The 24,666-nt window shown below is 50.2% G+C and overlaps 2 protein-coding genes across 4 annotated transcripts; one reads left to right on the top strand and one right to left on the bottom strand.

The window, feature by feature from the left end:
- The first annotated feature begins 8,400 nt into the window (after positions 1 to 8,400).
- On the top strand, positions 8,401 to 21,828 carry CAMK1 (calcium/calmodulin dependent protein kinase I). The gene is made up of 12 exons (XM_044664362.1): positions 8,401 to 8,646; positions 11,591 to 11,708; positions 14,069 to 14,200; positions 16,088 to 16,162; positions 16,689 to 16,827; positions 18,046 to 18,172; positions 18,381 to 18,456; positions 18,780 to 18,892; positions 19,968 to 20,046; positions 20,169 to 20,256; positions 20,933 to 21,059; positions 21,193 to 21,828. The coding sequence occupies exons 2-12, from the start codon at positions 11,623 to 11,625 to the stop codon at positions 21,270 to 21,272; spliced, it is 1,122 nt and encodes a 373-aa protein (XP_044520297.1). The 5' UTR covers positions 8,401 to 8,646; positions 11,591 to 11,622; the 3' UTR covers positions 21,273 to 21,828.
- Positions 21,765 to 24,281, bottom strand: OGG1 (8-oxoguanine DNA glycosylase). 3 transcript variants are annotated; one of them, XM_044664484.1, is made up of 7 exons: positions 24,087 to 24,281; positions 23,711 to 23,940; positions 23,414 to 23,635; positions 22,848 to 23,029; positions 22,502 to 22,652; positions 22,364 to 22,413; positions 21,765 to 22,199 (listed from the first exon to the last, which is right to left on the bottom strand). In XM_044664484.1, exons 1-7 carry the CDS (start codon positions 24,191 to 24,193, stop codon positions 22,056 to 22,058), a joined length of 1,086 nt encoding a protein of 361 aa, XP_044520419.1. In that variant the 5' UTR covers positions 24,194 to 24,281; the 3' UTR covers positions 21,765 to 22,055. The 3 variants fall into 3 exon arrangements, with proteins under 3 accessions (XP_044520419.1, XP_044520501.1, XP_044520587.1); XM_044664566.1 differs by having other exon boundaries at positions 23,456 to 23,635; positions 24,087 to 24,280; XM_044664652.1 differs by lacking the exons at positions 22,502 to 22,652; positions 22,848 to 23,029 and having other exon boundaries at positions 23,456 to 23,635; positions 24,087 to 24,279.
- Between the last annotated feature and the right edge of the window lie 385 nt (positions 24,282 to 24,666).

Below are 24,666 nucleotides of genomic sequence, written 5' to 3'. Positions count from 1 at the left end.
TATCTGCCAATTCTTTATGAAGAAGGGCCATATAATAATGAACTGTAAGAATTTCTTAAGAGTAATCGGAAATAATACCCAGTCAAAAGCCAACTATATAAATAACAACAGGAATAATAATAATAATAATAATTCCAGGAATAGCAAATGCTCAGCTGGAAAATCTATAGCTAATGCAAAAATTATTAATGAAGTTCTTTCTGCTCTCCAACTACCCAAAGCCCTAGCTGTAGTTCATTGCTCTGCCCATACAGGTGGCACTGACCCTGTCTCTAAGGGAAATAATTGGGCAGATATTGCTGCAAAGGTAGCAGCAATAGAAGGGCCTGAATTAATTTTAACATTAACAACCACTGATGACTTAAATTTATCACTTTCCTATGATGAGAAGGAAGTAACAAAATGGAAACAGAAATTTAAAGCCAAACAGATAAATGGAGTATGGGTGTCCTCTGAAGGAAAACCCCTGCTCCCTAGACACTTTTATCGCCAAATTTGCCAATCTATTCATAAAAATGGTCATTTTGGTACCCAGGGCATCGTGGACTCTGTTAAGAGAGTATGGATAGCTCCTGGCATAACCTCTATAGCCTCTAAAGTGTGTGCAGCTTGCCTTACTTGCCAAGCATATAACCAACACGCCTTTCGTGGCAAGGCTTTTGGTGGGTGTCCATTGGCTTACACACCTTTTGAGCACCTACAAATTGATTTCATAACAATGCCAAAGGCTGGACAATATAAATTCTGTCTGGTCATAGTGGATCAACTGACCAGGTGGCCGGAAGCATTTCCTACTGCCCCAGCCACGTCAGCCTTTGTTGCCAAGGTGCTTTTAAAAGAAATTATTCCTCGTTTTGGTCTGCCTGCACGTATTGACTCCGACAGAGGGAGTCACTTTACTGATTCAGTTTTATCTGAAATATATTCATGCCTGGGGATAACTCCAAAATTCCATGTACCATATCACCCCCAGAGCTCAGGCCAAGTTGAACGGATGAACAGAGAACTTAAAACCATGATTGGCAAATTATATACTGAGACACATCTAAAATGGCCTGAAATTCTCCCTCTAGCTCTATTTTATCTTAGAAGCAGACCTAGGGGAGATCTACACATCTCACCATATGAGATGCTTTTTGGACATCCTCCTATACAAGCTAAACCTTTTTCTCCTGCATATACATCACTATTAGGAGGAGATACTTCTATTGCTTCCTATATACAGGAATTGCAACACAGACTGCGTGAACTCCATGAATCTGGAACTGCAGTACAAGCAGGACCAATAGACTTTTCACTTCACGACCTGAATCCAGGAGACAAAGTGTATATAAAGAACTTCCAGCGCACTGGGGCAACCCAGCCTTCGTGGGATGGCCCGTTTGAAATTTTAATAACCACCCCAACAGCTATAAAGATCGGAGAAAAGGACTCTTGGATTCATTGCTCACATGTAAAGAGGGCATCTTCTATTGAACCTGATTGACTGTTTCCTGTTACCTGCATTGGAGATAACAGTTCATGGACTCATGGATGTTAATTTGGAATCATTGGTTTGTCTTGATTCTTTCCCTGATTTTATTTTTAAATTTCTTATTGATTTCCTAATATCTTTTAATAGAATAATTGATATTTTTTTTTGTCTTTTTTCTCATTTCTTGTACTTGAGTACATATAATCACTTAATTTTTTCATTGTTTTTTGCAATGCTATAATTTTAATATATATATAATTGCTGTAATATTACTGCTTACTCACAAGGTTTAGACTCCAAGAACTTGCCATACATTGTTAAATGTTATGGGACTGTGATTAATGCTTCTATCTAATTCCAGGAGAAGGGAACACATGAGCCATTAATGGTGCTAAGGAAAGCACAAGGTCATGAAGACCAACCGACAAATCCAATGGGATTTCTGAGAACATCTGCACAGTGCCAAGGAGCACAAGGTTAAAGATCATACATATACAGGTGGGATTGAGGTACTCCCACGCCAACACTGAGGACTTGAACTCAGTGTAAGAATCGAAGCTGCGACGCTTAACATATGTTAAGATGTAGGACTCTCTGAACTACACTGCCAGTCAGGTACCGCAGGTTGGCTATTATCTGGCTCAACCATATATTCCTGAGAGTAAAGGGAATGACAGACGCTTTCCTTGCATTTAAATCTGGTCCTTTTTTCTCTCTTATAGAATGGCAACTTCCTGTAGTCTTAGCTGCAAATGGGTAAGTGCAGTATTACTGCATTGTATCCTACAGACTAGTAGGATGGAAATTATAATTGATTAGACCCTAATACAAGGGCCTGTTATAATTTTATTTTGTTTTCTTCAAAAATTTTTATGTACATAACTTTTGATATTTGATTTTGATTTTAATGCCTTTTTTTTTCAAAAGCTTCAATTTTCTTCTATTGATTTTATATTTTTTCTTTCTTTTTTCCTTTTGAATTGACTCATACAACCCCATGACTCAACTGTATATATTGAGCTGATCTGGGTATTTCTTTCTAAATACCCACGTCAGGGGGGATTGTATTTTTATAAAATCCAAGATTAATCGTATTTTTATTATATCCAAGATTTAATTTTTGGTTTTGTTTGAGAAAATTCTCAGGGAAAGAAACCTGCTGATTCCTTAATCCAGAGAATGAACTGCTTGCAGAGAGATGCCTGAAGAACCTACGTTTAATCAAGAGATCCAGAATGAACTTTGGGTTGCAATTGATTGAACTGATGGGGTTTTGTTGCATCAAGTGATCCAGAACGAACTTTGGGTACTAATGAATGGACTGATGGGTTTGAACAGCTACTTTAATTGTACATGATATGCCGATTGGGGACTGCCCCCAATTGGTTTCTTGTCAACACGCTTAGCAAAACATTGGTTTTGCTTTCTCTCTTTTCCATTTCCCTCTTATCTCTAACTATTGTAGTTAGAAGGACCTTTGTGGTAGAAGATGGTTGTGTAACATGATCACTTGGGGTGACTAGGCACCCAATATGATCATCAGGGGGGATTGTGTAAATAGAATTAGTTCCAGCCCATTAATAGTCAAAAATCTACTCAACCCAGGCGTGCTAATGATGTAATCCTAACCTCCCTTAGTGGGGAGGGGAGACGAGTTACCCACACGTGACAACATATTTTAATATATACCTATAATACCAAAATTTTAATCCTTACAAAGCGGACCTGGGGTTTAGGAATAGCAGTTTGGCAGCTTCGGGAAGCTGGAGGGATGAACCAGGAAGACCAATGAGGAGGCTCGTGCGATGCTCCAGACAGGGTGATAACAGCAGAAACTAGAGTGGGAATCCTGTGAGAACACACTGGAAGGAGGACTACCAACCTGCCCCCGACTGGATGGGATACTGGAGCGCAGGAAAGTGGTCCAGTCCACGCAGAGAGCCGAAGGGGCAGCAGATGCTGATCCTGTAAAGGCCCCTGAGGAGCTGCCAGGAGGACAGAGAAATCACTAGTCTTTATCCCATGACTATCAAAGAGAGGCGAGGCAGAAGATGCTACCCTGAAGTAGGCTCAAGTAAGGGGGTTTGTCCTTGTTAAGGAGAGGGAAGACCCGGGTGTATTTGATGCCAGCGAAGAAACCAGAAAACATCAAAGGTGGACAAATTTCCTTTTACAATATTAGACCAGATAAAATAAGGCAAAAGGCATTGGTGGGAATTTATGCTTAATTTCATCCAACACTATAAAAAGTCATAATTCTATCCAGAGTAAACTATCTTGGGGAAATTCAAGAGCTGGGAATAGTAGTTAAACTATGTGTTTCTGTGGGGGATGTTTTTAGTTTGTTTCCATGTCTAGTAAGACCCAATGAACTAGTAAGAACTGCATTTCAGTGATTGTGGGGGATGGAAACAGGTTGAAAGCAAGGCCTGAGTCCTTTTACCCTGTAAATTAGCACCCCTCCCTCCTAATTCTCATTATGCAAATGTCATCTTTAGACATTGTGGGATTTGGTGGCTCTGATCTTTCAGCCAAGATAAAAGAAATCTGGACAAGTTTTGGATATTAAGAGGACCTTGAGATGTCTTATCAAAGTAGCATAGCTTAAGGTTCCCAGGGAAATTTCTGGAACTGTCATTCCTTCATACATGATAAATCCTTCAGAATCCTTATGGAGAATATAGCTTTTATGCTCAAAATAAACTTTTGGAGTTTTACAACTAAAACAAACTAGCAGAGCCAGGAGACAGGCCTAGAGACAGAAGATATCCTGGGTTCAAATGTGACACTCGGTAACTGTGTGACCCTGGACAAGTCACTTAACCCCCATTGCCTAGCCCTTGCCCCTCAGTCTTAAGAGTTGTTACTAGGACAGAAAGTGAGGGCTTTAAAAAAAACTAGCAGGAAAGTAATATAAATTGTGAAATCATTAAAAGAATAAGGTTAAATGGTGGGCAATTTCTGTGATATCAACATCCCTGGAAAGCACTTTGTCTCAGACTGACACTCAACTCCCTGACAGCCAAGGAAGTTAGAAGGGGCAATAGCTGTTGGGCCCCCTGTAAGGTGGGGTGGGTGAACTATGGGCTTGATAGCTTGTTCCCTTATTGAGCATTTACAAAGCATGTGTCAAGTGCTAGAAATACAAAGCAAAGCAGTCCCTGCCCTCAAAGAGTTTAAACGCTCGTGATTTAAAAAATATCAGTCATATAAGTACAAAGTAAAAAAATAGTTTGTTGGAGAGAAAATCCAAATGAGAATCACAGCAGGCATCTTGAAGGAAGCTTGGGATTCCAAGAGGTAGGGGAGAGCAGGGAGATTTCAGGCACAGGGGATGGGGTCTTTCCTTGTGGTAGTGGAAAAACTAAGCTTGGAACCCAAACAAGATCAGAAGATCAGAGGTCAAACCCTACTAGCTGTGTGAATTGAAGTTAAAAAGGAGTTAGATTTTAATTTAAGCTCTGCTACATCACTTTCTTTGTGACCTTGGACAAGTCATTTCCCTTTTCTGGAGCTCAGAGTCCTCATCAGTGAAACGAGTTGAAACTAGGTCTGTAAGGTCTCTTCTTGGTCAAAAGCCTGTAGTTCTGTAAATCTCTTAACTTATTTGTTTCATCATAAAATTCTTATATACATACTCACAGGGCTGGCATGAAGAAAATTCTTTGTAAATCATAAACCACAATAGACATGTAAGCTATTGTTTTTATTTTCCCTGAGAGTCTTAGCTGTCTCTGTCTCACTAGAGTCCCTTGTCTGACCTCTTCACTGTCTGGGTCTTGTACTCTAGAAAAGCTCCAGGGGGGAATTAAGGCATTCCAAAGGGCCATTCTCCTGGACGGGAGATTTCCAGTCCTCCTGAACCCACCTATAGTGTCCTCGTCTCAAGCCAATGGAAGGATTGCCCAGTTCTTATGGCTTTCCCAGGGGAAGGGAATCCATTCCTGAAAAATTGAGGCTGGAATGGACCCTGTGTCTTCATAGGTTGTGGGGTGAGACCCTGGCCACTGGAGGGTGCCACATTCCCAGGATCCAGCATCCTTACTCAACACCCACTCCCTACAGTGGGCTGCATTGCCCAAAGTAGGTTCTCCATAAATGTCTATAGAGTCTTTATGCTTTCCTAGCACTCAGCTCTGGGCAAAGAGGAAGAGGAATTCAGAAGAGCAGGTATTCAGATATGGGGGGGGGTCCCCAAAAGGAAGAAAACTTCATTTTTCTGAAGGCTGAATCTCTTGATCCTTCCAAGCAATCTCCTCCCTTCCCCAGCACCCCCTTTCCTCGATGTTTTCTTCCTAAGGAACTCATTTTGATGTCCTTGCTTCAGTCTTAATTCCTCTGGCTTCTGGCCTCTTTCTCCCATAATCCCAGGAAGTACTCTGTTCTTTGGCAGAGAGGAATCAAATAAGCTGGAGGTTTGGTGCCCTTCACCCACACCTGCCCAACCTGGCCACAATCCACGAAACCCTTGGCTTAGACACCTATCACATGGCAACCTGCTGTTCTTTCACCTGATTCCATCAAACACCCAGTCCTCGTCCCCTTTGTCCTCTCCTGTCTCTCCTGTAGCTCCTTCCTGAACTACCTCTACCCACCCCCTGCTTCAGACCCTCCTGGGGGCCAGATCTGAAGGCTACTTAGCAACTAGGGGAGGGAATGGGGAAAATAGGAAGATTCCATCGCTCTCTTCCTTATCCCAACCTCTCGATACCTGCCATGATCTTTCTGGACAGCTCAACCTTCTTTAGTCCATGAAATAACTGCACAGATAATGAATGGTAGCCTGAGGCTGGCATAAGCCAGAGAATGGCTCTCCTAAATAGCTCCCCTCCCCTTCTCTGTCCTCCAATAAACTCCTGCACTGATAAACAATAAACTGATAAATAGTAATAATAAAAAAATAAAAACAATAAACTCCCCCTTCCTTTTTCTGCATTCACTTGGTTAATCAATAATCCAAATCTAACATTTATGAAGTACCAACTTTGTACCAGGCACTATGCCAAGCACTGGGGAGACAAAAGCAACAATAGCCCCTATCCTCGAGGAGCTCACATTCTAGTGAGGAAACAACCTACAACTAGGCATACTCAGAATACATGCAGGGTGACTGAGAGGTAGAAGAGCCAGGAGGAAGACACTAGCATTGAGTGGGAACCAGGAGAGACCTTCAGCAAAAAGAGGCCATTTTACTGGAGATCTGAAGAAAGCCAGGGAGCAGAGAAGAGGATGGAGAGCATTCCAGAGGTGGAAGAGAGCTAGTGAAGAAGAGGAGCCCATTGGGAGCTGGAGGTTATAGCCAGTGTGTAGAAGCTAGTGCCACTTAAAAGGGTGGGGAAGGGAGGAAGGTGTAAAAGGACTTGGAAAGGATGGAAGGACCTTAAAATAAGCCAGAGGATTCCATGTTTGATCCTGGAGGTAATAGGGAGCCACTGGAATTTATTTTTAACAGACTTGGGCAGATCCGAGTTTTAGAAATCTAGAGGTTTGGAGGATGGGCTGGAGTCAGAGAGAGGAGGCAGGGAGACCAACCAGAAGGCTTTTGTAATAATCCAGGAAGTGAGGTGATGAGGGTCTGAACCAGCTGGTGGCTGTGTTAGAAAAGAGAAAGAGATCGTGTAGGAGAAATGTTGGGAAGGTAAAAGCAAGACTTGGCAACAGATTAGCTAACTAGGTTGAGTAAGAGTGAGAAACTGAGGATGACTCCAAGGCTACCTAACCTGGGGGACTGAAAGATGGGAGGATTTGGGGGAAAACTATATTCAATTTTGGATATATTGAATTTAGGAAGTCTATAGGCGATTTAGTTGGAGATTCTAATGGGAAGGCAGAGCTATCCCACTGGAGGTTAGGGACAGATACGTTTATAATCGAATAAAGTGCCAAGCTTGGAGTCAGGAAGACATCCCTTAATTGAGTTCAAATCTGACCTCAGACACCCCCTAACTGTGAGATCCTGGGCAAACTGTTTGCCTCAGTTTTCTCATCTGTAAAATGAGCCGGAGAAGGAAATGGCAAACGACTCCAGTATCTCTGCCAAGAAAACCTCAAATGAGGTCACAGAGTCGGACACGACTGAAAAAGCAGCTGAACCAAATTCGATCTATGCCCCCTTCCAATTCGAAAGCTGTGATCCTCCGTACCAATAAATATGTATCTATTACGGTGGCCTGCCCTGCACGTGACACTGTGGAAGCCCCGAAGAAGTTCGAGACTAGGGCGGTCCCTGGAGGGATCGATCTCACAGTCTAGGTGGTGAGTCAACACTTGGTGAGGAAGAGCGGAACTTAGAGTCTCCGCGGATTGGCTGGCCGGTGGGAAGCCAAGTAGGCAAGCCGAGGCTACCTGTCACACAACTGGTAGGCGTCCGAGGCAGGACTTGAACTGGCGTCTTTGGGACTCAAGGTTTATCTCATTTCAGTCCTTTCCGTGGAAAGCCTGAGACTCGGTGCCTCCACCTTCCCCTGCCCAGCTTGGCTCTAGTCCATGAAGCTCTTGGCATCCAAACCCTCGCCATCACGTGGCAACCCCGATAAGTAGGGAAAGATAACTGGCAAGAGCCGGCGGCATATGCTCGGCGAACTTGGAGCCAGAGAATTCGAGTTTGAAGGGGCGCTCTGCCACTTACCACCTGTGCGACCTTGGCCAAGTCTCTTCCCTCTTTTCTGAGCCTCAGAGCGGCCCATTGCGCGGTTTGGAGAGGCAGCGGCTCCTCTACTCGGCTTTCCTCGGCCCTCGCTGCGCATCCCTCCTGTGCTGTGCCGGCTCCTGGCTCCCCTCTCCCGGCTCTGCAGGGGCTCCTCGGCGCCCCGCCCCCGCCCAGCTCCCCTCCTCTCCCCTCCCTCCCCTCCTCTCCCCTCCCGCGGCCGCACAAACTCCTCCTCCGCCCGGTTGACATCAGAGCAAACCCGCGGAGCGTCCGGCTGGTTAGGGAGGCGGAGGAGAAGCCGCTACCGCCGACGATTGTGGGCACAGGGGACCCGAGCGTGGAGGAGGAGAAGGAGGCGGCGGCGGCCGAGAGGAGCTCGGAGCGAGCGCGCAGGCGGACGCGCGGGAGCACTGCGAGGCAGACATCGGGGCCAGGGCCAGCGGCGGCCTCGGGAGGCGGTGGGGGTGGGGGCCCGAGCGACCCAAAGAGCCACCCCACCCCACCCACCTCGGGGCAGCCTCAGGTACGCGGGAGGAAACCTGTCTGGGCACCCCCAGCCCTGGGCAAGCTCTGCCGGAGCCTGCCCTCTGGCCTCACCTGGCCCCTCCCCCGGGGCTCCCGGGAGCAATCTTGACCCTCATCTCTCCTCGCGTCCCCCAACTTCAGCTCCATCCCTGGGTTAAACCGCAGAAAGGCTCTCAGCCCCACACTGAGGGATGAGGTGGGGGGGGGGGAGGGAGGTTCCTTGCAGGGGCTCCGACCCTCCCCCCAGCTCCCCTTCTTCCGCCTCTCCTTCAGGGGCCCCCAAGCATATACACCTGTTCTGCTGGGGCCACCGGTGGGGGACTTTGCCCCCGGGCAGCTAACGGCCCTGCCCCTGGCCTTCCCTCCCAAACAAAGGTCCCGGGCTGAGTCTCCGGAGAGGTTGGGGGAGGTAGGGCGTGTCTCTGGGCTGAGGGTGGGAGCTCTGACATATAGTTCCTCAGCCTTTCCCAGGAGACCCCGGGGAATCAGGGAATTCCTGATGAAGGGGTGGGTGGGATATGTTTAGCAAATGAGAAGGGGGGGAGGGCGCGATAAGTGTGTCAGACCTCCTTCTGCCCGGGCTGCAAACCCACAGGGCCAATCTGCTCTCTGGCAGGGCCAGGCGAGGTGCTTGCTTCTCCCGTGGAGAGGCACGCTGTTCTCTGGGCCTGGGGCAGCTACTCTCCTTCCCGAGACCCGAGTCAGCATCTTGCATGAACATAGGTTGTTCTGCGTTTGCATTGTGCGCTGCAAGACTTAAGGGATGGCTGATTCCATGGGTGTCAGGCTGTGTTTGCAAGGAAAGGTAGAGGTTCGGGAGGATCAGGGATGATGCCCAGATGGGCCAGCGGAGCTATCATCTGGTCCAGCCCCCTCACCTCCTATAGAAGAATGGTAGGGTGTGTCCAAGAGGGAGACAATGGGGATTGGAGTACAAGGGGGCACATCCTGCTCGGAGTGGGGCCAGCGCTGCTGGGTGTCGGGGTCTGTCTAGATTTGGGGACACATCTGAGTGTGCAGGTGTCGGGGTATTAGGGTATGTGGCCAGGCTAGTGGCCAGTGTCCTGGTGGAGGGCCATCTCTGTGTCCTAGGAGTTTTCACGCAGCTCAGTAATTTGGCTATCACTGATCTTTGCGAAATTTCACACACCCATCCTTTTTCTGGCTTCCCTTTCTGGGGACATGACAAAGGAAAGGATGGGCCATGACCTCCTCATTTCCAGAGCTTCCACTAGGACTGGACTCTCCCTGGGCTTTGGGGAGGCTGTTGAAAAGTTGGTCAGACAGAGGGGTAGCAGGAGGAGATCGTGAGGGAGGCTTCCTCCACCAGGAAGGACTCACCTTTTGTTCCTGCCTTGTGGTTCCTGATACTTGAACATCTGGGCTTCCCTGGGCAGTGGAGAGCACAGTTTGGGTTTGCTACCCAAACCTCAGTTCTGGCCAGGTCTGCTCCATGGGCCCTGCCTGATGCTTTCTGTGGCTAGAGGGGCTAAGGATAGGACCAGAGGCAGAGAAGCTCCACGATTTACACTTGTTTTTTTTTTTTTATTGTCCTACTCTCTCTGACCCCTTTTCCCTTGGGAAAAGACATCTGGATCTCTGGGTGTCTACAGGGGGCCCCTGTAGAATCAAAAGGTTTATTCAGAGAGGTGTGTGAAATTCTGTTCTTTAAAGATCTTTAAAGATCATACAATCCAACTTCCTTTTCTTAAAACAGGGGTTTAGTGAGGGAAAGTCTTGTACCCCAAAACACACAGCGAAATAGAGCGGAATCCCTCCTAGAAGACCATCTCCTGATTTCTATAGACTGAGAGAATGGAAAAGAGAGAAGGGACCCTTGAGATTATTTAGTCCCATCCCTTCATTTAACAAGTGAGAAATCCCATGCCCACAGCTCTTTCCAGTATATCGCTACTTCCCTATAACTCAGATTGTCAAGGGGTATCACCCTTCTGCCTTTTTTTCCCTTTTCTGCCTATTTTTTCCCCCTCAGGTCAGCCCTTTTCTGGCCCAGGGGGCAGAACTGAGATTGGTTATTGAACCTTCTGGGGAAACAAGGAGTTTCCTTGACTCGTATATAACTCAGAGTCTCAGTTTCCCCACCTAGAGAACTGAAATTACTGCTCATTTCCCAGTCTCCCTAGATCTTTTTTTAGAAAGATGCTTCTATTCAGGAGGTACATTAGTGGGAGCTCAGGCTGACTTTGAAATAGGAACCTGGTGGAACTAGACATCATTTGCCCCTTACTGGAATAGGGAGGGGTGGTTCTTTAGTTTTTAGTGCAAGACCCTAGCCCTGCCCTGTGTGACCTGGATGAGGGCCAGCTGACAGGACCCTCGAACCCTGTGTCCTGCCATGCTGAGCTAGATGGAGTGCTAGTGAAGATAAAGCAGGGGTAGGGGCTCTTCAAGGCCAAGGGCTGGGGACAAGACCCAGGGGTCCGGGCATCTGCTGTGGGCTGGCTGGGACAGGGGAATGATAGGTGGAAGTGGGAGGATGAGGGAGTACCAGCTGTTCCAGATGTGGCTCTGGTTGTCATAGCAACAGTACAAATGGAGCTATTTAAAAATGTGGCTGAGATATTGCCGAAGGCAAAGGGACCAGGGAACCTGTTTTCTTAGAGAGGAGGAAGAGGAGGAGGGGACATCCTGGACATACCCCTTCTGGGGATCAGTGTTGCGATCATGGACCCTCTCACCCCTGGGGAACTTGGCTAGTCATCAGTCAGGCCTCTTCACTGTGTTCTCACCATTATGAATTAATGGAAGGAGTGGGGGGGGTGTTATATTAGGAGCTCTAATTTGGGCCCCTGTTTTTTTAGAGGGAGAAATCAGTCCCTATTATTCAAGGGATGATGAGGTGGAATGAGTGGGAAGGAGGCTGATCTAGAACTAGGAAAGAGAAAACAGGAATCACTGAGCCCTGGCTTTCCCACTCCCAGGAGCTCTGGCTGCAGCCAGTGGTCATTGGGCAATGCCTCGGGAAGTGGATGGAGCCAGCTGGAAGAAGCATGCAGATGACATTCGGGACATTTATGAATTCCGGGATGTCCTGGGCACGTAAGTGATGCCTCCGTCTCCCCCTGTCCCTTCTCTTGAGGATGAAGCAGAGCTGGACTAAGGAGGGGCAGAGGCAGGGTGACAGAAGACCTAGGCTGGGGCTAAGAGCAAGCAGGAGGCCCAGAGGGGCCTGGATGGAATAGCAAACTCATCCTATCGAGGGCTGGAAGGGAGCCATCAGAAGCCTCGGTGAAGGGGTTGGTGGCCTCACCTCCCCCAAACAGAGCCCAACTGGATTGACCGGAAATGGATGGAGCTTTACTCTGGACCAGCCCCTCAGCTGTTTCCTGCTAGCTTCCGCTCATGGACGAAACAGCAGACCTCATTCCCTGTCTTGCCTGACTGGTGGTGGTGGTGGGGGGGGGAGAATGAAAGAGGGAAGAGAAGAAAATGAAGAATCCAGATTAAGATTATTAGGAAATAATAGAGGGGACTCCAGAAAATGTCTAAGCTTCTAGGTCAGGAGTTCCTACCATTCCCATCCTGACCCAGGGGCCCACCTAAACCCTTCCACCAGCAAACCCAGGCTCTCCCCCTACCCCAAGCCCTTTCTGTACAACACTCTGGAAAGAGCTTTCAGGCTGGACTTGGGAGGGAAAAATGAGTGGGAGAGAGAAACCTTCCAAGGTTCTTCTAGCAACAGCTCTTGATGTCTGAGCCCAAAAATGGAAGGAAAGAGGAAGTGGGGGAGGAGTGGGAGTTGAAGAAGGTGGTGACTGCCTTATGGCTTCCCCTCCAATTTTACCCATTTTGATCTCCATGAGGAGAGTGGGGAGAGCCAGTGCTCAAAGAACAATACACCGTGACCCTTCCATTGAACCTGATTTGTGACAGCTTCAGTCTTATACTGGGAGGAAGGGAAAATAGGGAGCAGGACCCTGTCCTGTCTGGCCAGATTAGCCAAAAACCTTTGTCTGGTCACAGATGAGTGGATCAACCTGTCCTTGAGGCATGAGAACCCCAAGTGATATTATCTCACCTGGGCTGGTGAGAGAAAAGAAACATTAGGTCTTCCCTTCTCTGCCTGACTCACTTGTGGTCCCCAAGTTTCAGTTGTTCTCCAGGCTCCCCTCTGTCAGTTCAGCTTATTTCTCCAAATGATTCTCTTTGGTTTCTACTACCTTCAAGTCTTTGCAGAGATTCCTGAGGCTCTTAGCCCTCCCACAATTCCCCCCACCTTATTCCTTCCATCATCTTGCTCTGCCATCTGCCCTGAACAAACCAGGAGAAGATAACAGTGGTGGTTTGGGGGTGTGGGAGTGCAAGCTTTTGGCAGGGATGAGGAAGCTGTAACATCTTCCCCTTTCTATTTCAAATTGCTGCCCCTAGTCTATGGGGCTCAGATGTGATCTCAGCCTGCTCCGCTCCTCCTCTATAACCCCTGAGTTCCTCATCCTATATTCTCACTGCACCAAAAGAAATTCATTTTTTTTTTGTCCCCAGTGATGCCTTGTCCTCTGGGGGGAGCGGGTCACACTTTAAAAATATCACAAGCTATTTTCCTCTTCGTACGAATGATTTTCTCAGAGTCTGTGTTGAAAGCAGATTTGTTTGTTTTTTGTTTTTTGTTTTTTTTTCCCAGCAAGAGGGTACTGAATCCCTATGGTAGGGAGAACACATGGAAAGGAAGAAAGGGCAAAGGACCTTACCATTTGGGGAGGGAGTAAAGTGATTATAATTCCTTACATTCCCCAAATGCTTTTTTTGTTAAACCTTCCTTTCTGTCTTAATAACAACTCTAGGACAGAAGGGCAAGGGCTAACTAAGTAAATGGGGTTGACTTGCCCAGCATCACACTGCTAGGAAATGTCTGAGATCCACATTTGAACCCAAGTCCTCCTGATTCCAGCCTGGCTCTCTATCCACTGTGCAGCTGTCTAGCTGCACCCCAAACCTCACCCCCAAATGCTTTCCAAAGTTCTTGCCTGTCCCTTTTCTCCTTTAATTCTCATAACAGCTCTGTTAGAGCCCGTAAAAATCATTATCCCTGAGAGGCTCCCACAGGGAGTCACTGAGGAGAGAGGATTAGAACCAGTCTCCTGATTCTAGGTCCAGGGAACTAAGGCTTGCTACTCAGAACTGCCTAGGGGGAAAAATGGCTAGGAAAGAGTCAATGTATGGCCTTAGGACAGGACAGGGCTCCACCTTTCTGTTTCCACTTGTTTCACACCTGCGAGGGGTGGGTGGTTGTGGCTAGTGTCCCAGAAGTTCCATGACTTGGGGGGTTTGGCAAGAGGGGAGTAATTGTGAGCCTCCCCCTCAGCCATGAGCTTGGGACCCAAGCTGCTATTTCTTAGATGTATTCTCCACTTCCTCTTTCCCCATCCCACCTTACCATTCATCCATTTTTGCCCTGGCAGGGGAGCATTCTCCGAGGTAATACTGGCCGAAGAAAAGACCACCCACAAACTTGTGGCCATCAAATGCATCGCCAAGAAAGCCTTGGAGGGGAAGGAGAGCAGCATTGAGAATGAGATCGCCGTGCTACATAAGTGGGTGGGAGCTGGGCCGCCTCCTGTGGGGACTTGCCCCCACTCCTACACCTATTCCTCCTTGGGTTGGCTGAGTCCAGAGCCCCATGGTTGTTCTCTCCTGGACACATTTTGCCCAGCCCCTTCTCTGCCTTTTTATTTATTGTCATTGCCCCAACCATTTTGGTCCTGAGGGATAATGCTGAGGTCTTAAGCGAGGACCCAAGTTGTTGATCAAGCAATTGATGGCTTTTCTGTGAACAGGAATAATAATAATTGGAATTTATAGTGTGCATCCAAATTTGCAAAGCACTTTCCATATTATCTCATTGAAGCTTCTCTCTGAGGTAGGTGCTATCTATTATCCCCATCTTATAGATTAGGAAACTGAGGCTTAATGAGCTTGGGACTTGGCCCAGAGTGATAAAGCTGGTAAATGGGAAGATTTTTGGGGGGTCATCTGTAATATCTGTCCACTATGCAATGCTGCTGCCTGAGAGTCCTAGTGTGGTCAGCCTCCTGCTGGCTTGGCTTTCTCAGCCCTGGGTTTCAAGACCTGTGCCAGGGCCCTGCATTTCAGAGTCATCTCCAGGTTGTTTTTTTTCTGGGTGGTCCTGCTCATCAGATTTATCATACTAAAAAGCAGACCCTGCGCGGTAGCTTCTGCCCTGAAATGGAAGCCTTTGTGCCCTCCAACGATGATGGCCACGATGAGGACGATGAAGGCAAGGCCAGCATCGGGATTATTTCCTCCCTTATTGCCCAGATGAATCTGGCCACCATAACCTGGCGTTCCTGGAGCCCATCTACCTGCAAATCCTCAGTCCTACCCTCGATAGTCCCCCAATGCTGGGGGAAGAGAATGAGCTTCAGCAACCTAAAATGTTTGCATGGGGCTACCTGTTATTCCTGCTGGCACTGGAGAGTCAGTCCTGGGGAACCTTGGCGCTGCAGGACACTAGTTAGAGAGCTGCCTTGGCATCAGGAATCCCTGGGCTCGGCTCTCTCCTGTGACACCCCCAGAAAAGGCACAACTTCTCGGGGTCCTGGGCAACTCTCCAAGCATATGCACTGAAGGACAATAGCCATCTGCATTAGTAGAGGCGGCTAGCAGGCTGGCATCAGGAAGACCAAACTCAAACTCTGCCTCCAATATTTCCTGGCTTTGTGACTGGGCAGCTCACATAACCTCTGCCTGCCTCAGTTTCCTCAATTGTAAAGGGGAGATAATAATAGCACCTACTTCTCAGGGTTGAGATCTTTTTTGTAAAGCGCTTAGCACGGGGCATGGCACATAGGGGTGCTTCATAGAAATTGTTGCCTCCTTTTCTAGAAGGAGATGCCTAACCATGAATTCCTTTTCTAAATAATTTTCATGAGATCACGGATCTGACCAAAAAAAAGAATTAAGTATCCAAAGTGATCTAAAATACTGGGGTTAAGTAGTATTCTCCACTCGTGACCACCCTGCCCTGCTAGAGTGGCACGGAAGGGTCCTGAGGGTCATCCAAGGCTAAGCCAGGCAGATCTCGCCAAGCTGGAGAGGCTTTGAGTGCAAGCCCAGTGACATACTGTTTGCATGGATCTTTGTACGTATGTCTGTTGTCTGGCCAGCCTGGCAATGTCTCCATTGTTTGGTCCCAGCAACTCTCAAAGCCCGTCTCCCAAGTCAACTAGAGCTGTCACTCACGATGGCAGAAGACCCCCATGTCATCAAAGTCGCAGCTCCTCAAAGTATTGCGTGTTGATGTGAGTGGGAGGCGGGTAGCATCGCCCTGTTCCTGTTTCCTGGGATTTGGTCCTTAGCTCCAAGGAGCATCCTCTGCCCTCTCCTGCTTACCTTTGGGGAGGTGGAGACCTCTGGACCTTCCCTCTGCTCTGAGCCCCCCTCTTCATTTCTTCTTCTAGGATCAAACATCCCAACATAGTGGCCTTGGATGACATCTATGAGTGTGGTGGGCACCTCTACCTCATCATGCAACTGTGAGGACCCAACCCTTCCCCCCTGCTTCCTTCTCAGCCTCCTTCCTGTTCTAGTCCCCCCTCTTTCTGACCCCATTTTTACTATAGACATCCCCACCTTCCTTCCCAGCCTCACTTGTGTCCTCGGAGACTAGCCTTCCTTCTTGGCATCCCTCCTGCTCCCGCCCTTCTCCTTATGCCCTTTCTCTTGCCCTGGATCCCTGCTCCTTCTTTCTCAGCTTCAGTCCTGCCATGGACACCCCCATCTTCCTCCTCAGACTCCTTCCTGCCCCAGATCCCCCACTTTCCCTCATCCCATGCCTGCCCTAACTTCTCTTGGCCCTAATCCTGCCACAGATCAGACCCTGACCTCTTCTGCGTGCGTTGCTCTCTTCCAACCTCTTGCCTTCATCTCTAACCTTCCAGTGGCACGGTGGTCCTCCCGTTGGATTCCAAGGGGATTTGGAGGCAGAGGAGGGTCCTGGGGAGGGGAACGTCATGGAGAACTGGGGAAGTCATCGCCTCTAGCCTGCTTCTTTTGCTTCAGGGTGTCTGGCGGGGAGCTCTTCGATCGGATTGTGGAGAAGGGCTTCTACACAGAACGGGATGCCAGCCGACTAATCTGCCAGGTGCTCGATGCAGTCAAGTACCTCCATGACATGGGCATTGTGCACAGAGATCTCAAGGTGAGCCACCTGGGGGGCTGGCAGTGAGGGCTTCTGTGGGCTGGTAAGAGATGGTACAAGAAAGGGGGAGGCTTGAATGATATCTAATTCCAGGGACCAATTGTAGCCTTGGAGAAGAGTGGGGGAAATCACAGCCTACCTCCTTTCGCCATGGAGAGGGGGAAGGTCTCTATTTTCTTGTCAGATACAGTTGCTATGTTAGTTGGTTTTGCCTAATTTCTGTGTTAAAAGGAAAAGCTTATTTGGGAGGAGTAGGAGTGGAGGATAGTGGGGAGGAAAAGATATTTAATTTTTTTTAAAACCCTGACCTTCTATCTTAGAGTCAATACTGTGTATTGGTTTCAAGACAGAAGAGCAGTGAGAGCTATATAGTGGGGGTTAAGTGACTTGTCCAGGGTCATACAGCTAGAAAGTATCTGAGATCAAATTTGAACCTAGGACTTCTCTCTCTAGACCTGACCCTCCATCTACGGAGTCACCTAGCCCCCCAGGAGCAGTATATTTGGAAATAACTTTGATGTAAAAACAAAATAATTGATAAAAACATTCATTTAAAAAGAAAGAAAAAACAAGTTGTTTGATTTAAGTTATTTAATTAAAATTTAATCGATTTAAAGGGAGAACATGGGGGAACTTGAGGGAAGAGGGTAACAGATGGGGAAATGGACTGGCAGTAAGGATGAAAAGAATGGAGCTGGGAAAAGTGGGAGAAAGGGATTGAATTGGCCAACTGGGAGCCTGAGGTTCTAGTCCGGGCTCTGCTGTTGGCTCATCGTGGGGCTACGGAGTCCTTATTTGTAAAGTGGGGATAATAGGTGCCTGCCTCACTTCCCAGGCTGTAGTGAAGGTGGAATGAGATCATCTCATCAGTGACTTATCCAAGGATATAAATGGCACGATTATCAGATTTGTGGATGACTTCAGCAAAGCAGGATAGCTAGCATGGAGGACAGAGTCCTGATTCCCAAAGATCTCAGCGGGCTCCCGTGACGGGCTCACTCCAGATGGGCGGCTGCCTCAGAGGGTCACTTAGCGAGCGTCCGTCACTAGGGCTCTTCATCTGTTAGGGATGCTATCGACGGGGTCTTGTTCACGCGCCAACCCAAGTCCTTTCCAAATCAGATTCTGTGAGATCAGACAAAAGTGTGATGTCGGGGGCCAAATCCCACACAAATAGAATATCCTTCTTCTTCTTCTCCTCCTCCTTCTCTCCCAAAGCCAGAAAACTTGCTCTACTATAGCTTGGAGGAAGATTCCAAGATCATGATCTCTGACTTTGGGCTGTCCAAGATGGAAGGCTCAGGGAGCGTGCTCTCCACCGCCTGTGGCACTCCAGGATATGTAGGTAAGAAGGAAGCAGGGGTCCAAGACTAGAGGGGGTCAAGGGAGAAAGGGAGCCAGTAGCCTTTGGGAGGTATGATTTGGGGAGGCTGTTTAGGAAAGCAGAAAGAGTCCTGGGTCCAACGTTGGGAGGGATGGGCTCAACTCTTGTGAGGGGGCCCCCCTGGCTCGCTCACCCCATCATGTGACTGTCATCTCCTGTGCCATCACAGCCCCTGAAGTCCTGGCCCAGAAACCTTATAGTAAGGCTGTGGATTGCTGGTCCATCGGTGTCATTGCCTACATCCTGTGAGTGGGGTACCCGGGTATGGCCGGTGGGAGCATGGGGGGAGTGCCAGTAGGGAGAGCTGAAGGGAAACTCATTCCTTCCTCTCCTCCTTTCTTCCCCTCCTCCCACTCTGGGATTCGGAGTTGAGAAAACTTGCTCTAATGCTAGCTCTGCCAAGAATTCACTGGATAAATCACTTGGTCTCTCTAGGCATCAGTTTTATACACTGTAAAATGGGGGTGATATTTTGTATTGACCCCACTTCATCATTATAGGGAGGGAGAAGTCTAAGGGAATGTCAGGGATTCATGCTGTTCTTCCTTCTCTGCCTGCCCCCCATCAGACTCTGCGGTTACCCCCCTTTCTATGACGAGAACGATGCCAGACTCTTTGAGCAGATACTGAAGGCCGAGTTTGAATTCGATTCTCCTTACTGGGACGACATCTCTGACTCTGGTACTGATGCTGGCCGTGGGGTCCCTCTTCTCTGGCCTTCCTGTCTTTCTGCTCCATCCTCAGACCCCTGCCTGCCCCTGGGTCTACTCTCAGGCCCAGACTTGCTGCCCCTGGGCACCCTGCCTTTCCCTCTGCCAGTGTCCCCAGGAAATCTGAGGCCCCTGGGGCTGTGGGCAGCAGGGTCTTGCTGTTTAGGTCCCTGAAAAGGCTTTGCCAGCCCCTCTCCTCCAATCATATAATCAAGAACCAGAAGCAAGAGCAGGATGAGTTCAGAAAGATTTCTATGAACACAACTGGAAGGGCCCCTCAGTAGCCATGAAACCACACATGAAAGAAATTCCTTCTAGAGCACGGATGACAAAAATCTTCTACTTGGATCTCCAGGGAGGGGGGAGCCACTTCTCCAGGCACCCCATCTCTCTTTGAGATAGTTCTGATGGTCAGAAAATTTTTCCTGATATTAAGCCCAGATTTTTCGTCTTGACAGATCGCATCTGCTTCCGCCCCACCTGGGGCCAAGCAGAGCAAATCTAATCATTCCTCTGCTAAATGGCCCTTGGGATACTTGGGGACCCCTCGACCTCCCCTTAATCTTCTCTAGGATGGACATCCCCGGCTACTTCACAGCCCCCCAAACACAGAAAACCAACACACGCTCCTTTCCTGCTGGCCTTACGATGTCTGAAAATTGTAGCTTCAGTCTTTGCCCTCTGTTCAAATTCAAATGTTACTGAACCGCTTCTTGGGCCTTCTGCCCCCTCGTCCCGTTAAGTCTAGTGGACCTTTTCTGAAGAGCAGGTTTGGGTCGGCTTAGAAGAGGAGTGAACGGGCTGGAGGAAACTCCACTAATAATTTCCCCCTTATTTTTTTGCCCCAAATCCAGTCCCGGCTATTGACAGACCAGCTGGTGGGTGGACAGGGGACAGGGTGCGGAGAAGAGCCCAGGCGGAGGGTTTGGGGGCGCCATCGGACCACAGTGGCCCCCCTGGGCTCTTCTCTCCCAGCGCAGTGCTCTGCCCATAGTGGGCGTTCCATAAATGTCATTCTCTGTCTCTGTCCTGCCTCTGGGTCCAAGCCAAGGACTTTATCCGGCATTTGATGGAAAAAGATCCTGAGAAGAGGTTCACCTGTGAGCAAGCCCTGCAGCACCCCTGGTGAGGACAGCCCCTCCTCGGGTGGGAGGAGAGGCGAGCAGAGCTGGCTTCCTCTCCCCGGGCTTAGCCCCCAAACCTCCGCAGCATCCCTGACGGGCTCCCCTCCTCCCTCCCTCCCTTAGGATTGCAGGGGACACGGCGCTGGACAAAAACATCCACCAGTCAGTCAGTGAGCAAATCAAAAAGAACTTTGCCAAGAGCAAATGGAAGGTGAGGCCGTGGCTCCTCTCCCCAACTGCTTGCCCCTGGCCTCTCTCTCTCTCTCTCCCTCCAGCCCACTTGACTCCTTTCCCACCTCGGCCTGTCCCAAGTCCAGCTTCCATCTCCCTGGCTCCTCACCTGCACAGGGGAGCTGGGGCTGATCCTTGTTCTACCACTTCTCTGGTGTTTCCCTAAGCAAGTCCCTCCCTCCAGGCTCCAGGACTCAGTTTCCTCCTGTGTAAAATGAAGGAGTGGGACTGGACAGCTTCTGAGTTCCTTTCCAGTGCTCCATATATGTATATATATATTTCTTAGTACATATTATATTTACATATCATATAATTTATATGATAATTATAATAGTTTATATTAATATATTATTAAATGCGGTAAGGGCTAGGCAATGAGGTTAAGTGACTTGCCCAGGGTCACACAGCTAGGACGTATCTAAGGCTAGATTTGAACCCAAGTCCTCTCAACTCTAAGTCTGACACTCTTTCTGCTAGACCATGTAGCTTTCCCCAACTCCGTCCCTTAAGGCCACATTTGAACCCAGGACACTATCTCTGGTCCTCTATCCACTTGGTCACGTAGCTGCTCCCCCTTTTCTTCCTTCACTCCTCCCTGGGCACACAGCCTAGGTAGACCCTTGGGGTCACTTTCTCCATGGCTTGTTCCCCTTCAGCAAGCCTTCAATGCCACAGCAGTGGTGAGGCACATGAGGAGGCTTCAGCTGGGCACCAGTCAGGATGGACCCGGCCCTGGCCAAGCCACCAGCCATGGGGAGCTGCTGGCACCCGAGACCGGCGGGGGTGAGGCCAAGGGGCCCCAAGAGGCCCGGGTGTGGGAGGGGGGCAGTTCCTTCCCCTCTTATTTGTGTTTGTGGGGGAGGGACTCTGCTGGCCCTTTCCCAGGCTCTGAGCTCCCCACTCTTCCCCTTGCCAGGTCCCCATGTTGGTTGCTGCAGGGACTGCTGTGCAGAGTCAGCCCCGGAGCTCCCAGCCACTCGCCCACCCCAGCTCTAGAGCCGCCCACACTCCAGCTGCTGGGCTCGATCCTCAGGACCCCTGGGGAAGGGGCTAGGGTGGAGTCTGCCAGGAAGCCCCTAGGTGGGGAGGCTGCTGCTGGACAGGAGGAGTTGGAGCTGCCGATTGATTGGGAAGAGATGGAACACTGCTCGCCTCTCCCTTCCCCTTCCCCTCCTTCCTTCAGAGGGCTCTTCCTGAGCCCATTTCAGTCCAGGCCTCCTTCTGAGGGAAGAACAGGCTTCTTCTTTCACACCCTGTCTGGCCTGGAATTGGATCCTTTTCCCGAACCTCTTTGTAGTCCCTCGCCCTGGTCACACTGGCCAGGGGACCCGTGTAAGGCCTCTGGGAAGGACGGGGAGTCAAAGCAAGGAAGTAATACCAGGAACCAGGGCCCTGAGAAGAGACGTGTGAGGTGCAGGTCACTTGGCCTTCTTCCTCTCTCTCAGTGCTCCCTTTTCTCCCCCTGATTCTGGCCAAGACATCCACACATTTTCCAAACAAATATTTCTATTTTATTGTTCTTTCTTGTATTAAAGGGAAGGGGTTAAAACCATTGAAGTGCTTCATCCCTCTGGCGTGGCACACACTTCCCAATCCCTTCCTTTCCCCAACAGTGCATGACTGACAGTCTGACATGGAGATGGAAAGTCTCCTTGAGGTAGATGCTGAGAATCAGGTAACCCTGAGCCACGGAATCCCCAAACCCAAGGCCAGGTGGGGTAGGGGAGAGGGGAGGAAAGGAATCTGTCCCTGGTGCCATGAAGAGTGAGGCAGCTCCCATCATCCTGGGTCTCCAGCATCCTCTGGTCCTGATGCTGGGCCTCTCCTCTCCCCTGAGGCTCTCCTCTGGCGTTTTCCAGGCTTGGACTTTGTGGGGAGAATCTGTGGTTTGGGGATCTGTCTCAGGTCTGCACAGAACAGCACCTGGGGAAAGGAAGGGGGTTGTCTGAGTGGAAAAGTCTTCCTGGAGAAGGGCAAGTCCAGTGGGCTCAGTGTTGGAGGGGCTGGAGGAAGAATGGAGAGAGAGTGTGGGTGTAGGGGTGGGTATTTAATGGGGGAGGAGAATTCTAGGGGGAAAAGGCACTAACCGCTTGAGTCCAGCCAGCATAGGGTCCCCACAGGCTCCGGAAGAAGTCTCCTGCAGTAGAAGGAACACTGCTGAATCTGCCCCCGAGGGTGCTTCCCCTTCTTGTCCCCTCAAGGACCCCAGCCCCAAAGCTGCTCACCCAGCTCCTTGCTGGCCTTCTGGCTCAGGCTCCTCTGGCTCTTGGAAGCAGGCTGCCAGCCATAGTCCCGGCGGGCGATGTGCCAGACATGGACGTCCACAGGCACGGCCTGAGGCTTGTCCAAGGCCATGAGACACACACAGTCGGCCACCTTCAACACAGCAGTTCAGGACCCAGGCTAGCCCTTATGGCTCTCTAGCTCACCCCAAATCCATCATACCTCCAAACTCCATTCCCCCCTAAGCGGCTCCATAGTCTAGCAATGCCCATCGAAACCCAGAGAGTGTGTGTTGTGTGCAGGGCAATAGGGCAGGCCATGGGCACTGGCCATCCTTCTAGGCCTTACCTTTACTCCAACCCCAGGCAGGGAGCAAAGGTCCCGCTGGGCTTCTTCGTAGGATGCTGCTCGGAGCTGCTGCAGCCAGCTGGCTCCCCCCTGTTCTTTCAGGATGGCACGGGCACTCTCACTCACAAAGCGGGCACGGTACCCAAAACCCAGCTCCCGAAGTTGGGGCTCCACCTCTGCTTCTGCAGGGAGAGTTGGGCGACACCATGAGCTCCCCACTCGAAGTTTTGGGCTCTTTCTTACTTCTGTCCCATTGGGGAATACGCTCATCACCTCTATTGTGCCTCCCACCTGGGGCCTGGAGGGAAGTTACTGGGGAACAGGCCCCAGTCCTACCCGAAAGATGATAAAAAGTGTCAATTGGTCCCTTAACAGTAGAGGCCTGGGGCCAGTCTGGGAAGGCTTCCTGGAAGGGCAGAGCGCCACCCAGAGATCACTGAACTCTGCTCCTTCCTTAGAAATGAGGGGGCCAGGGAGAAGCTGGAATGGCTTGTCTAAGGTCAGGCAGCCAGGAAGGGGCGGGCTCGAACTTGGCACTCTTTCCCCTGCATAATAAGATGGTCAGCCTGACCGTGGCTGGGGGCACCGGGCAGGGCGGCCTGGCTCACTGGCTAGAGCCTGCAAGCTGGGGAAGCCATGATAGGAGATGCCGTCCAGCTGGCCCAGTGGAGGCCCCAGGTGCTGGCACAGCCGCTGCACCATGCCGGTGATGCGCGAGATGTGGTTGTTGGAGGAGCAGATGAAGGAGAAGAGACATTCCACGGGGTCTTGTCTGAGCAGCCGGATTCCTGCGGGGAAGGCAGAAAGGAGGGTTGGCCTCAGCCCTGACCAGGCTGAGGCCGTCTCCAGGCGCCCCTGCTTACCCGGGAATCTCGAGGCCACTTCTCGGAAGTGGGGGTCAGCGGAGGCCCACTGCTGGTACAGGTCTGCCAGGCGGATGTGGAGCTGGAAGAACCGGCACAAGGTCTGCTGAGCCCCGGGTCCGGCCTCCTCCCCGTATATGGTGTAGTGCAGCCGACCGTCCGCCTGGGTCAGGGTCCACAGCCGGCTGTCCAGGACCCCAGTCCAGTGCCTAGGACTGTGCTCTCTCCACCTGAGACCCAAGGAGGACAGAGTTGCTCCGCTGGGTCCCGAGGAAGGGGGGGGGGATAGGGGTCGGCTCCCTCCCGCCCGCCTTTGGGGCTTCAGGACACACCGGGGCACGTGGGGCAGCGAAGGAGCCCAGCAGCCCTCGCTCACCTGAAGGACTGGCCCGAGGACAGCACCAGGTCCAGGTCCAGCTCGGAGCGCGGGCAGGGGATGGAGGCCCAGAGGCTGGGGACCGAGGTGAGGGTGCGATGCTGCATCGCGCCCAGAGCCCGGTGGAGCTGCGCCACACAACACCTTAATCAGAGAACGATAGCACCGGCTCTTTAAGGACCTAGTGCGCCTAGCCTAGCCCAGCCCAGCCCAGTCTCAGGAAGGAATCCTTCTAAGCTCCACACCCCCTTCAGAATTTCACTGGGCCGAGGCCCCGCCTATCGTATATTCTCCTCACCCAGAGTCCCGCCTATTGCTGACCAGGGAGCCTTTTCCACGTCTAGGATTCGCTGACATCCTTTCCTACCAAAGCCACGCCCATTCCCCATTGCATGTAGGCTCTGCCCCCTCCAGGCCACATCCCTCTACTATCTTGCTTTACTACATTGGGGCCTGGTTTGCGGCGCAAAATCGGAAGTCGCTGCAAAAGTGCGTGATGCATTTTGATCACGCGATATTACTGTAATCTGAGATTTGCCGCACCCCCGGAAGTAGAGTGCACCAGAGTCCCCATAGGAAA

This window comes from Gracilinanus agilis, chromosome 1 (genome assembly GCF_016433145.1).
Source record: "Gracilinanus agilis isolate LMUSP501 chromosome 1, AgileGrace, whole genome shotgun sequence".
Taxonomy (NCBI): domain Eukaryota; kingdom Metazoa; phylum Chordata; class Mammalia; order Didelphimorphia; family Didelphidae; genus Gracilinanus; species Gracilinanus agilis.
The sequence above is the reverse complement of the archived record's forward strand: the minus strand, read 5'-3'. Positions and strand labels throughout refer to the sequence as shown.